Raw genomic sequence first — 14,891 nt, 5'->3', positions numbered from 1 at the left:
CGCTTGGATTCAGATCCATTACTCATCTGGATCCAGAATAGTCTAGCTGGATCCAAAATAGTCTTATTGGGTCCAGAACATCCTGATTGGATCCATAATAGCTTGACTGGATCCAGAATATTTAACTGGATCCAGAACAATCTGACTGAATCTATATACTCTGACTGGATCCAGAACAGTCTGATCTAGACCTAGTTCTGATATGGATCCAGGACTGATCCAATACGATATAGAACAATCAGTCTGGGTCCAAAACAGATCCAGATCAAACTGGATCCAAACTGAGAACCCAGATCCAGTCGAACCGGTCCGACTTGACTCGGGTTTATCCAACCCGGTTCAGCCCAAACCCGATTCGGTCTGAACTGATTCCACTTGAACCAGTTCCATCCGAACCGGTTTGACCCAAACCGGTTCACCCAAACCATATATATTTTTTATTATTATATATATATATTTTCTGTCTCGATTCGGTCTGGGTGCGACCTAGACTGACCCGGTTCGGTCTGGGTTGCACCCAGGCCGAACCGACCTCTTTCTTTTTTATTTTAAACAGGCTCGGTCTGGGTGCAACCCAAACCAACCCGGTTCAGTCCGGGTCACACCCGAACCGACCCCCCCCCGATAAAACCCTCTAACAGGGGGGCAAAAGGGCATCGCCCCTTTCGTCTTCCCCCTTCTTCTTAAACAGAAGGGCCGACAGTCGGGGTCGGCCCTCTCTGTCCTTGGGGGTCGGTCGGCCACCGACATCGGTCGGTCAGCTGGCCGACCCCCTCCTCCTATCTCTCTCTCTCTGTATCTTCTATTTTTTTTTCTTCAGAAACTCGCCGACAACCATGGCCGCCGGCCCTCTTTGTTTTGACGGAAAAGAAACAAAGAAGAAGATAAAGAAGGAGAAGGAAAGGAAGGTGCTCACCTTGCCGTCGTTGCCACCATCGCCGGTAAGTGCCTCTCTCTCTCTGTCTTCCTCTCTCTCTCAATGCAGGGTGCAGAAGGAGACGCAGGGTGAGGGGGGTTGAGGATAACCCTCGCCCCCTCCCGCGGATTTTGGGGGTGAGGTTTATCCTCACCCCTTCTCGAATTCTCAAAAACGACTTTCCCAAATGAGAATTCTTTTTTTTTTTTACGTTTATCCCCTCCGACCTTTCCGTCGGAGGGGGGTTTTACACACACTCTCGTCGAAGCTGAGCATTTGTAGTTTCAATCTTATGTAACCCGTTTAAATTACTGTTGAAACAAGAAAAAATAAAAAAGTTTAACCCCATTCTTTTCTTAGGCCGATTACATATAATAAATGAAAAGCAACACATCTGCTGATTTCCTAGATTTTTTAAGCTTCTTTCAAGTAGGGATGACAGTGGACTTTGGGAAAAAGGGGCTTTGCCCTGCCTCGCCCCATTTGGACTAGGGATGGTGGACATAAAACGGGGATTAGAGGTGGGGATGAAGGTTAAAATCAAAACCCGAAGATGGACTTACGCTTTCTCCTGCTGAAGTTTAAAATCAAAACCCAGGGATGGACTTACGCTTTCCCCCGACATGCCCCCATTCCTAAAATAACTAAAATACCTTTGGGGATGTCAGTGGACCAGAGAGAATCGAGGCTCTGCCCTACCTCGCCCCATTTAGACTGGGATGGAGGTGGTGATGGAGATTAAAATCAAAACCCATGTGGGGATGAAGACTGAGATGGCGAGAATTTTGAGATGGTGTGGGGGTGGATACCTTGTACTCCGCATGCGTCTGCCCCAGTCCATTGCCATCCCTACTTTGAGGCCTAAGACACCACAGTGATAGTTGGCATTGAAGAGGTTATAAGTTGTAATTGAAGAAAACTGGGCCTTTTTCAGCAACCGTAGGAGCATACATAAATCCCAACTATAAAATAAAATAAAATAAAATAAATTATATCATTTCAATTTTATTTTAAATGATGAGGAACCCACCGGAGACCGGGTTGCTTAATGGGCCTGCCCCTCTGCTAGGTAAACCTTAGGTTGGGACACGACCGCCTTGTCTTAGGTGCCCCAACCATGATAAAGCCATAGACACCCCCGTAGTGGGGTTCAAACGAGTGTTTTCACCTTAAGGCCTTACGCATACCCTGTTGGCCATTCAAGTGAATGTTGTTCTTTAACACTTTAAAAAGTAAGATTCTAACCATTTTCTTTTTTGAGAAGTGCATTCAACCATCCCTCATTTTTGGGCTGGTCAAACCAGTCTCATGAGCCGTTAGATCAATAGGATCAGATGGTTGACAGTTTCCTTATTTTAAAACCCTTTTAGAGGGTGTGTTCAAAACATTTGGTCCTTCCTTGCCTTGGGACACCGGAGGGACTCCCCCTCTGAGAATCGTATATGAGAATTTTGTTTAGTACGACTCAAGTGAAAACACCCCAATATTGTTTCTGGTTGCAACGTGCAATAGAAAAAAAAGATTCTAAACCTTTTAGTCACTTCACTGATTCAATCTTTCTCTATAAAATAAAGGAACCAAAACCCTAAATCTCTTCTTTGTGATGATAGCGCCAAAATATCAGGGGATCGATCTAACCCCTAATAAGTGCAGGGCAGAAGAGAAAGAAACTATTTCGATCAGACCTTGGATGTAGGAGTTGATCAAGTCACAAGGCCAGGCAGAATACACCAACCTGAGAATCTTAGGAGGCCCCTGTTACATACAATACATACTTTTAGTGTTTGTTTCATGCCCTCTCCACTCTTTCATAGGAAATAGGGCCCCTTTCCTACAAAGGGTGAAACAAATATGTATGTATGATAAAAATATGGTGGGACCCACGTAATAAATGCAAAAACACCAGCCTTCCCGACAAAATAGGTTCATACATTTCCCTTGAGGAAGTATTTTCCCTCGAATGTGACTTTCAAAGGAAAGAGATGCTTCCCTCAATGAAAGTGTAACAAACAATCTAATAAATACCTCAGTTACCTTTTCACCAAAAATGTATCATACATGTATAATTTTATATTTTAATGAAAATATAATTAAAAACTCCCCCTCCCAATCACCTACTGTACATTGTTTGGCCTCCATCGGTAAAACCCTAAATGTCCCTTACCCACTGAATGTATGCTAAACTTTGACCTTGAGGCAAGGGATACCGCTATGAGTTTCTAACTTTTTAGAACTTGTGAAGTCACTTCAACTTAGTGACATTCCAATTCTAGGGATGGCATTGGGGCGGGGCAGGCCGGGGATCAAGGTCTCCACCCCCTCCCCGCCTCAAGATTAGAACCTCCATCCCCGCACGCGGATGAATTTTAACCTCCACCCCTGCCTTCATCCCCGTTTCATGTCCTCCATCCCTGATTCAAACGGGGATGAGGCAGGGTGGGGATATTGCGGGGAAAAGTGGCGGGGACGGGTATGAGGCGAGGATCATGGCGGGGATGGGATAATGGTGGCTCTTAGCATCCCCGACAACCCAAAAATGGGAGTTGCAGAGAAGAGGAGGAAGAAGGTTACCTGGCGATAGTCGAGGTTCCCGACATAAGTGGCAACAACATCGGGCTCGCAGCAGCGGTTGGCTTTCGACAGTGGTGCGGCGATGGAGGAGGCTGTGGTGGTCAGTGACAGTGGCTTCCAACGATGGCGCAACGGTTGGCTTCCGACTGGTCACGGCGATGGCGTGGCTCTAACAGATCTGCAAACAAGGAAGGATCTGAAGGAAGGATGAGCTTATGCGGGGAGGTAGAAGGGGGAAAAAATCGGGCTGCGTGAGAGGGGAGGTGAACAAAAATGGGGAAAGGGGGTTTGCGTTAGGGTTTATCGGGGAGAGGAAAGGGCGGGGCGGGACGGGGGAAAGTGTCAGTCCATCCCCGAACGGGGATGGATTTTAACCTTCGTCCCCGCCTCCATCCCCGTTTCATACCCTTCATCCCCGTCCAAACTGGCCTCGCTTTCCCCAGGTCCACTGCCATCCCTATCCAATTCTTTTAGCATGATAATACATTTTCAAACATGAAAATGTTTGATTTCATTTTTTTTGGCAAATATAGTTGGGGTTAGACAATCTTACCATTGGGATTCGAACTTACAACGTCCAACACAAGTGACGTGCACAAATTGCTCCCGCCAGACAAGCGGAGATATTATCTCTTTTTTTTATATAACAAAGGAACCCGCACCGCCTCACCGGGGGCTTGCCTCCCTAGGTAAAACGAGTTTTTCATATAAAATAAGTTCAAAATGCACACAATTCGTGTTTTGAAAACTAGCTTCTAGAAACCAATAAACCAAAAATTAAAAAACATTAAATAGAATCCCAAAAAGTACGCATCCCAACGAAGACAGCAAAACAAAAAGAGAAATGGGTGTGAGTCGACCGTTCTTCCGATCGCTCCTCCTCTCTTCCCTCGCTTCCACCCACCTCCCATTTTAATCCCTCCACAGGTCCAGAGTGCCCATGGCGTCCTTGAGCTCCAACATCGACGGGCCCCCTTCATCGGAATGCAAGAAAGACGCTCCTTCTCCTTCCTCTGCCATTGATTTCCTCTCCCTGTGCCACCGTCTCAAGGTTCTCTCGCCCACCTATCTCCCATTTCTTGCTCCCCTTTCTCCTTTTCTTCTTGTTAGCTGATTGAATCTTTGTGGGTGTTGATGTTGGTTCCTATAATTTCATGGTATTGACCGTACTTGGTATTTACTTTCTTGAATTGGGTGGTTAGGACTTCCTTCTTTTAATCTTTGTTCTTTTGCAAGAGAACTCTTCGATGCTAAAAATTGTGCAGCTAGATTGAATTTTAAGATAAGAATTATGTTTTGGTTGTTGAGAATAATAAGTTATGAATAAGAGATTTTCTGGTGGTCGACCACATAGGTGGACATTTCTGATTCTGTCTTTTTATATTCCATTTTAGTTGGGTTTGACGTTCTATTTCGGACTTGACGTGCTGTCTGTATTGAACCTAGTGAGCTCAATGTATCTCTCAGTTTGGGTACTCTTTCTGGCTGAAATGTAGTATTCGTGTTTGGTGCAATAATGTTTTCATGGCATTGCTGTCGGCACTCACTCTTGTTGGTTTCGTTATATTTGTTCGCCGTCTTCGATCGAGTTTTTTGATCCTTCATGCAGTTCAGGGCTTTTGTGATTGTGGGGTTTATATGATTGGGGGTTGGGGGGGTTGCAGAATCGATGGGTCCATCGGCCATGTAGAGCAGTATGCTGTTTTTTTTATAGCCATGGTGTGGGTTTGGTTGCATATTTGGTTACTTAGATGTTTTTCTTCTGTAAGTGAATCTGGTCGCACGCCATTGCCATTTGACATTTGTGCGATTCTAGCTCGTTTCATGCGTATTTCTGATTAGTCTTATACATAACAATGATCTTTTGGTGTTTTGATGGGTTCAACGTGGATAGAGAGCACACGATGATGAACAAAAGGAGTGGTAAATACTAAATACCTTACCTGAACTCATTGGCTTACTGTCTGGCTAGTATGCCCATTTTGTTTGTATCTCAAATTAGATAATCTCAGATCACGTGTAATTACTTCTGTCTGTCTGATCTTTTTTACCCCCTGGTGCTTTAAAAAGATTGGGATATTAAACTAGAAAAAGGAATGCAAAAAGAAGACACCTCGAACTCAAATGAATCATCCAAACACAAATTGGACGTTCTTCTCTACAGATCGTGTAATGATGTTAGAAAGGTTGGTCTATATGCATTAGGACAACTATATGCTCAATTACCTTAATGGAGATCTGATACTGAGGTAGGAGAGCAATACATAATATGTCCAATAGATAAACCAGAAAACAGTGCACTGCTATTCTATCACTCCATTTCACTATTTGTACTTTTTTACTTTTCTCATGGTTATTTGTTTCTTTTTGTTTGTTAGCAGGTTTGTATCTGTTGTGGAAAAGGAACATGCATGCATAAATTAATCTGCTAATGCTTTGCGATTTTTTTTTATGTGACATAATGTTAAATGTGGCATGTTCTTTTGTTCACATGCTGTTAAAAGGAGATGAGCATTTGTTAGATTTCTTTCAAGAAAATATGGTAGAGAGACAAATGTTTTTTTGTGTCATCCTGACATCTAAAACTGTGTGTGGAGTTCTAATCTAAGTTGCTTCTTACTGAACTCAGAGGCAACCATGTGGCTCAATATGATTGTACTTGATAATGAAGTATTAATTGTTTATTTCCTTTATTAAGTTAATTAACATTGGCATGTTTTAGCCTACAAATCTTGTTAACTTTCCTTGAAATACTGTGGTAATATACCCTCATTGGGGTTTATCTATTGCAGATTACAAAGAGAACAGGATGGGTTCGACGTGGGATAGAAAATCCTGAGTCAATATCTGATCACATGTACAGGATGGGGATTATGGCCCTCATTGCAGCTGATATTCCTGGCGTGAATAGAGACAGGTTTGATTTCTTCATTCATTTGATTAAAATGCTACAAATGAGTCAGCTATTACTTAATGATAATCAATACTTAGGACAGGGGTATTCTATGGTTTGTGTTGGATATTTCTCTGTTGCTTTATAGTAACAATTGTGATATAAGGGCCTTTTGACTTCTCTTCAACAAACCTTTTGTTCTTATCAAGTGATCCAGCAGGGAGCCATATCTTCCAGTTTTCAATGTTGATGGTATGGCTTCCAATATCATACTTCCAACTAATTTAGTAGGTAAGTCTTGAAGCCTTCTGTTATGTTTCTCATTCATATGTTCCTTTTCTTTTCTTTCCTATCCCTTCTAAAAATGCTAAAAAGTATGGAAAATGAGTGTTTTAAAACTGAAAAAGAAGCTTGAAATGGAAAGATAGAAAAACATTTTTTGGCAAAATGTAAACCAGCATTTTAATGAAAAAAAAACATATTCTGATAAGACAGACCTCTAGCTGAAATGATTATACCCTCTATAAATAGTTAGGTCTGATCAATCTTGTAATGTTTGCAATTCCAGCGAAGAATTTTTATTACTCCATTCAGTTTAATTTGCTTTTAGAGTAGGTCAACAATGTCATTGGGGTAACTGTGAAATTGTCTACGAAGAGACAATACATAAACAAGCATAAAAACCTTATCAAAGAAGTGCACAAAAGCACTCTCACAACACTTGAACAAAATACACAAAAAGTGTATAAATAATAAACATGCAATAATGCATGTATTTCAATATATAAAAGCAAATGCTTGAGACTCTCAAGCTTAACCTACAACAAGGGGGAACACCCCTATTTATACAAGAAAGAAGAGGGCAAGAGGGGGCTCCCCAAAGGAGTTGTTGGGGAGCTCCCAACGGTCACAATTGTGACCGTTGGGGGCTCCCCAACGACTCTATTGGGGAGACCCCCAATGCCCCTTTTTGAATGTGCAAAAAGGCAAAAACAAAAGAAAAAAAAGAATTACAAAAAATAAAAAGAAAAGGGAAAAAAAGTACAGCATATTCCAAATGGGATATGCGCAAAATGTGGAAAGACAAAAATACCCTTATCGGGTAAAAAGAGAAAAATGTATAAATATATATACTTATATATAGAGATACGTATACATATAATATATGTATACGTATCTCTATGTATATAAGTATATATATTTATACTTACAATAATGCTTTTGTGTATACATTTTAACACCCCCCCTCAAACTTACGGTGTGATAACCGCAAGTTTGTCAAGGAGGAAATGAAATCTAGGCGAACAAAGAGCTTTTGTGAAGAAGTCCGCAAGTTGATATTCAGACGTCACGTATGGTAAATCAATGACCTTCTTCAAGTATTCTTCCCTGACATAATGGCAGTCCATCTCAATATGCTTTGTTCGCTCATGAAAGGTGTGGTTTTTGGCAATATAGATTGCACTTTTATTGTCGCAGCACAACTTAGTTGGTTCTCTGATAGGCACTCCCATATCTTCCAAGAGGCGTCGAATCCATACAATTTCCATGGTAGTGGATGCCATGGCTCTGTATTCGGCTTCAGTGGATGATAAGGATACCTTCTGTTGCTTCTTACATCGCCACGAGATCAACGATTCTCCTAAGAAAATACAAAAACCAGTGGTGGAGTGACGGTTACTAGGGTCACCTCCCCAATCTGAGTCAGTATAAGCAAGCAATTTTAATTCAGAAGAAGAAGATAGGAATACTCCCTTATTCACCGTTCCCTTTAAATATCTGATGATGCGAAGCACAACACTCATATGAACGGTTGTAGGAGCATGCTGAAATTGGCTGGCGATGTGTATAGCATGTGACAAATCGGGTCGAGTAATGCTAAGATACATTAAAGAACCTACCAACTGCCTGTAAGGGGTAGGATCCGTTAGAGGAACACCGTCGTCAATCTTCATTTTTGCTCCCACAACTTCAGGAATTTCGCATACTTTGTCATCAGAAATCCCTGATCTGTCAATAATCTCACAAGCAAGCTTAGACTGAGATAGAAAATAACCACGTTGCGAATAAGCAACCTCAATTGCAAGAAAATATGTCAGAAAACCCAAGTCTGACATCTCAAATTTTGAAGTCAAGACGGACTTAATACCCTTGACTCCTTGAACATCATCACCTGTAATTAACATGTCATCAACATATAGTAACAATATTACAATCCCTGCCTTAGATTTTCTAGTAAATAGAGCAGTGTCAGTATAACAGGAGGAGAAACCATTTTTCAGCATTACACTGGTAAATCTGTCATACCAAGCTTTGGGGGCCTGTTTCAAACCATAAAGGGCCTTTCGAAGATGAAGAACTTTATCTTTAGGGATCTCCATGCCTGGTGGAGCATCCATATACACTTCTTCGTTAAGATCACCATTTAAAAAAACATTTTTTACATCCATTTGAAAAATATTCCAATTTTTAATAGATGCAATAGTGATAAGACATCTAACTGTAACCATTCGGGCTACAGGAGCAAAAGTTTCTTCATAATCAATTCCATACTCTTGCCCATATCCTTTTGCAACTAAGCGAGCTTTATACCTTTCAAGGGATCCGTCACTCTTAGTTTTAACCTTAAAAACCCATCGACAACCTATAGTTTTCTTTCCTATGGGTAGAGTTTCGAAATCCCAAGTTTCAGCCCTTTTAAGAGCATTAAGTTCATTTTGCATAGCTTCTTGCCATTCTATACATTTTTTAGCTTCTTCAAAATTTCTAGGTTCAAAATAAGAATGAATGGCACTAAGACAAGCCCTATATCGGGGTGAAAAGGAATCAAAGGAGACAAAACGAGTTGGAGGTCTCCTATTCCTCTCAGATCTACAGTGATCGAGAACATGAACAAGTTCACTATATTGATCAATAGCACTTCTAAAGGTGTCTTGGTTTCTACGTGAGTATGTTATTGGATCACTTGAAATCCTGCCTTCTTGTTGGTTATGCTCTTCGACATTACCCTCAATGTCCTCATCATGGTTTGATGATACATCATCATCACTAGATATATCATCATTACTAGACAATAAGTCAAAAAGGAAGGAATAATCAAAATTTTCTTGTTGCGAAACATTTTTTTCAAATCCACTTTCATTTTCCAAAAAAGTTACATTTCTAGAGACATATAACTTATCTTCTCAAAGATCATAACACCGAAATCCCTTTTGAGTTTCAGAATAGCCAAGAAAAGCGCAGGGGATAGCCTTGGGAGAGAGTTTGTCATTCTTATCCGTAAGTATGAAACACTTACACCCGAAGACTCGTAACCTATTATAATCTGGTTCAAGTTTATATAAAATCTCAAAAGGGGATATTTTTCCTAATAATCTAGAAGGCAAACGATTTATCAGATAAACAGAACCAAGAGCAGCTTCAGCCCAAAAATTTTTTGGTATGTTCTGGGAAATAAGAAGGGTTCTAGTGGTCTCAATAATATGTCTATGTTTTCTTTCGGCCAACCCATTCTGTTGGGGGGTTTTAGGACAAGATCTTTGGTGAATGATTCCTTGATCTTCAAGATATATTTTAAATTGGTTGGAGAGATATTCTCCTCCAGAATCACTTCTAAAAATCTTTATGTTACTATTAAATTGATTCTTGATCATCGAATGGAAAGTTCTAAAGCATGAAAAGACTTCATGTTTGAATTTAAGAAAAAAGATCCATGAATATCTAGAGAAATCATCCACAAAAATAACATAATAAGAAAAACCTCCTTTTGAGACAACAGGTGCCGGTCCCCAAACATCGGAATGAACAATTTCAAAGGGTTTTGATGAGAACATAGTTCTTTGCTCAAAAGGTAAACTTTTCATTTTTCCGAGAATACAGTCATTACAAGAAAAGGAACTTTTACATAGGTCTTTTGCAAAATGTAAGTAAGACAACTTGGTGATATTAGGATGACCAAGTCTTTTGTGCCACATGTTTATATCTTTGTTTCGGGCAACATTACAAAAAGATTTTGGAACTCGAAGAGATTCCATGTAGTATAAATCGCCTTTTCTAAAGCCTTCCCCAATCAATTTCCCGGACATGCGATCCTGTATTAAACATTTATCACATGAAAATTTAATATCACAACCATGATCCGAGAGTTGAGAAATAGAAAGAAGATTTAAATTAAGTTTAGGTATAAATCTAATTTTTGGAATAAAAAAATCTTGAGTTTCAAAATTACCTATTCCTTTAATTTCAAGAGAAGTTCCATCCGCAGTGGAAACAAAGGATGGAGAAGCATTTTTTGAATAATCGGAAAGTGAAAACATGTTTGGGGACATATGAAAGGATGCACCTGAGTCCAAAAGCCAAGGGACTTTACCTGGAATGGAAGAAGTAGACACGGCGGCACCGGATGTTACCCTTGAGAAGAGGTTGAAGGGCTTCCATTATTTGGTTCAACGAGAGTGACCCACTTGATGATGCCTCTTCCTTTTGTGGTGCGCCGGTGGTGGCCATAGCAAGGAGCTTCTTCCATTTGGGACATACCGGCTTGATATGCCCCGGTTCTTTACAAAAGTGACATATAGTCTTGCTATAGTCCCGCTTCCCTCTTTGTCCACCATCTCCTCCTTGATTTTGGAATTTAAAGTGAGGAGGACGATAGGTCTTTACATTATTTCCGGGTCTTGATACGGCATTAACCTCATTATTTTCTTCATAATTACAAGGAACCATAAGAACACTTGGTCCTTGTTTACATAAATTCATACGAGTCTCCTCACCACTTAATTTGGTGAGAACATCTTCAAGAGAGGGAGGAGTAAATGAGGATAGAAGTGATGACCTTATTTGCTCAAATTCCGGTCTCAACCCATTCAAAAAATTGAAGAAACGATCTTCTTCAAGTTGCTTGTGGCGGAGTTCAACTGCCTCTCCACTCCATTTTGGTTCAAGCATAGAGAGCTTATACCAAATAGAGGAAAGATCGGCAAAATATTCCCTAATAGACATTTCACCTTGAGTAAGGGAGAGGGCCTTCTTTTGAAGGTAATACTTATGAGATAGGTCTCTTGATGTATACATCTTCTCGAGATAATGCCAAGCTTCCGATGCCTTTTTGAATTTGATAATGTTGGCATTAATCTTCGTTTCGACGGATGCGAAGAACCAAGAAAGAATCTTGAAATTCTTCATTTCCCATTCGTCGTGTTTCTTTGAGTATTCTTCAAGAGCTTTGATCCTTTTCTCTCCCTCAAGAATCTTGATTTCACTTCCGTCCATTATGGTTATCTTAGGTTCCGGTTCCGGAATTGTTCCTTGCACATAACCCCACAATCCTTTTCCTTTTATGTGGGCCTCCATATTCCCGGCCCAAATATGATAGTTGGACCCATTCAACTTGAAGCCAAGGGCAAAGTGAGACTCTTTCTCACCCATTAAGACGTAGAGAGAAGAAGAAAAAAGACGTACCAATACGATGTTTCAACTTCTTCTTAGCACAAGATCCTTCTAAAATATTTGAGAAGCAAGATCCGCCACTTCAATCTCAAAAAATCCGAAGGCACGGTTTTCGAGGCACTCGAACAAAGGCGGATCTCACGATCTCCAATCACCAACCGAGCTCTGATACCATGTGAAATTGTCTACGAAGAGACAATACATAAACAAGCATAAAAACCTTATAAAAGAAGTGCACGAAAGCACTCTCACAACACTTGAACAAAATACACAAAAAGTGTATAAATAATAAACATGCAATAATGCATGTATTTCAATATATAAAAGCAAATGCTTGAGACTCTCAAGCTTAACCTACAACAAGGGGGAACACCCCTATTTATACAAGAAAGAAGAGGGCAAGAGGGGGCTCCCCAAAGGAGTCGTTGGGGAGCTCCCAACGGTCACAATTGTGACCGTTGGGGGCTCCCCAACGACTCTATTGGGGAGACCCCCAATGCCCCTTTTTGAATGTGCAAAAAGGCAAAAATAAAAGAAAAAAAAGAATTACAAAAAATAAAAAGAAAAGGGAAAAAAAGTACAGCATATTCCAAATGGGATATGCGCAAAATGTGGAAAGACAAAAATATCCTTATCGGGTAAAAAGAGAAAAATGTATAAATATATATACTTATATATAGAGATACGTATACATATAATATATGTATACGTATCTCTATGTATATAAGTATATATATTTATACTTACAATAATGCTTTTGTGTATACATTTTAACAGTAACCAAAGCTTTTTTGCTGGAACCTTGAAGCGATATTCTTTTCCTTATCTTTCCCTTGTAAAGCACATCACGCAATACATACTTGACTAGAGTGTATCATGATCAAGATGCTCTGCTTGAAGTCATTTTACATTATTAGCTATGCAAAAAAAAAAAGTGTGTACTTGAAGCATGAATGTACATCCCAATGGGCTAATGTAGGTGGCATCTGACAGATATAATTTTCTAGTGTTGCTTACTCATTGCAATTATTTATATGTAAGTTGATCTGCAAATTAGTATTGAAAAAAAGTCAGTTTACCTTTTGACAATTTTTTTCGATTGTTGTTTGAGGAACTTTTCTATGGGATGCTGTTTTATAATTCTTTTACATTTTGGCTTCGTTTTCAGCTTAAATGACTCAAAGTCTCAAATTCACAAAAACATTTCAGTTCATGTGATGATTATTAAGTAGAAATTTCTTAGTATGTGCCATTTATTAGGTGCTTTATTTTGAAGTATATCTTAATCCGTATTTTGTTGGTACACTCACCAAGAAACTCTTGACTCTATCTGTTGAAAAGCAATTGATAGAAGTCCCCTTGTATGCAGTATGAATTGAGCTGCACTCACATTGTACTAACTCATTCCTTTTTGTGTATTCTTGCAGGTGTATAAAGCTGGCTATAGTGCATGATATTGCTGAAGGTGAGATATCATATGGGTTCTTCATGCTTTTCTTTGTGATACATTGTTGTTTTAGGTGGCTAGAGTGCCATCTTGTAGGTGTATCTATCAATGAACATATATGTCTATCTAGATTTCAAAGCGTAGAAGAATTATGTGAATTGTGCGATCTTGAATTAACTGTTCCCTGATTTTCAAACATTTATACCTCCAACAAGAATGAGGTCAATTTGTCCTTTCTACCCTTAGAATAACAAATTACAGCTGCTCTTACATGGGCGGGAAGGCCTATTTCCAGATAAATTGTGTGCTTGTACCTGAACAACAATCACTCGGTTGCCTGTTACATGATCTGGTGCCAGTTGACAATCTGCACAGATCGACCTCGATTCATATTCCTATTCCCTTTTTTTAGGATATTAAGACAAGAAAGGATGCTGAAGTAAATGATGCATATCTATATCATGTAGCACTGCCCAGTGATTTCAGGAATGATATCAGGCCTACTGTTATTATTTTCAAGTAACAGAAACACAAAAAGTTTTAAGAATAGCAGAAGTACAAAAAAACGATGAAAAGAAAATGATAGTAAAGAAGGGTAGGGAACGAGTTGCATTTATAAAAGGTAATAGGAAAGAGCAATACATAGATGAAAGAAGGGCAGACAGTGATGAAAAAAAGAAACTGATGGCTTGAAGAAAAATACTTTGGTGGAAGGAAAGACAAATTTAGAAAGGGGAACATAGGATAAGAAAAACAAGGAAATAAGAGAAAGGTTTTTACCAAATGGTATACCTATCGATAGGGCAGTTGGCCCAGATGGTATACCTATTGAGGCTTGGAAATGCTTGGGAGAGAAAGGTTTAGAATGATTGACAAATCTTTTTAACTTGATTTGGCGAACAAATAAGATGCCTAATGAGTGGAGGAAGAGTACTTTGGTGCCTTTATATAAGAATAAGGGTGATATACAAGATTGCACAAACTATCGTGGTATAAAACTCATGAGTCATACTATGAAACTTTGGGAGAGGGTGATTGAGTCTAGGTTGAGGAAGGTTGTCATGATATCGGAGAATCAATTTGGTTTTATGCCTGGAAGATCAACTATGGAAGCTATACATCTTCTTAGACAACTTATTGAAAGATATAGAGAGAGGAACAAAGATTTGCATATGGTTTTTATTGATTTAGAGAAGGCATACGATAGAGTACCTAAGGACGTTCTCTGGTGGACAATGATGAAGAAAGGTGTTTCTCTCAAGTACATTAGTATAATTAAAGATATGTATGAAGGAGTAGTAACCAATGTCCGCACTTGTGGAGGGGTGTCAACCAATTTTCCGATAACGGTTGGGTTACATCAAGGATCTGCTTTAAGCCCTTTCCTATTTGCGATAGTGATGGATGAGCTTACGAGATCAATTCAAGAAAATGTACCGTGGTGTATGTTGTTTGCTGATGATATTGTTTTGATTGATGAGTCTAGAGCTGGGGTTAATGCTAAGTTAGAATTATGGAGACAGACATTGGAAGCTAGAGGTTTTAAGTTGAGTAAGAGTAAGACTGAATATATGGAATGTCGGTTTAGTAAGCAACGAAGTAGTGATGGGAGTGTA

General features: G+C 39.6%; 1 protein-coding gene across 2 annotated transcripts in view; it reads left to right on the top strand.

Annotated features, from left to right (window-relative positions):
• The first annotated feature begins 4,309 nt into the window (after nucleotides 1-4,309).
• Nucleotides 4,310-14,891, top strand: part of LOC149834994 (uncharacterized) — a 58,795-nt gene continuing 48,213 nt past the window's right edge. For both annotated transcript variants that reach the window (XM_090010358.1, XM_090010359.1), the window contains exons 1-3: nucleotides 4,310-4,538; nucleotides 6,280-6,404; nucleotides 13,256-13,293. In XM_090010358.1, the coding sequence (XP_089866484.1) occupies nucleotides 4,428-4,538; nucleotides 6,280-6,404; nucleotides 13,256-13,293 (274 nt within the window). In that variant the 5' untranslated portion in view covers nucleotides 4,310-4,427. The remainder of the gene's footprint in view (nucleotides 4,539-6,279; nucleotides 6,405-13,255; nucleotides 13,294-14,891) is intronic.

This window comes from Nuphar pumila, chromosome 6 (assembly GCF_984573655.1).
Source record: "Nuphar pumila chromosome 6, dmNupPumi1.hap1.1, whole genome shotgun sequence".
In the NCBI taxonomy this organism is placed as follows: domain Eukaryota; kingdom Viridiplantae; phylum Streptophyta; class Magnoliopsida; order Nymphaeales; family Nymphaeaceae; genus Nuphar; species Nuphar pumila.
The sequence above is the reverse complement of the archived record's forward strand: the minus strand, read 5'-3'. Positions and strand labels throughout refer to the sequence as shown.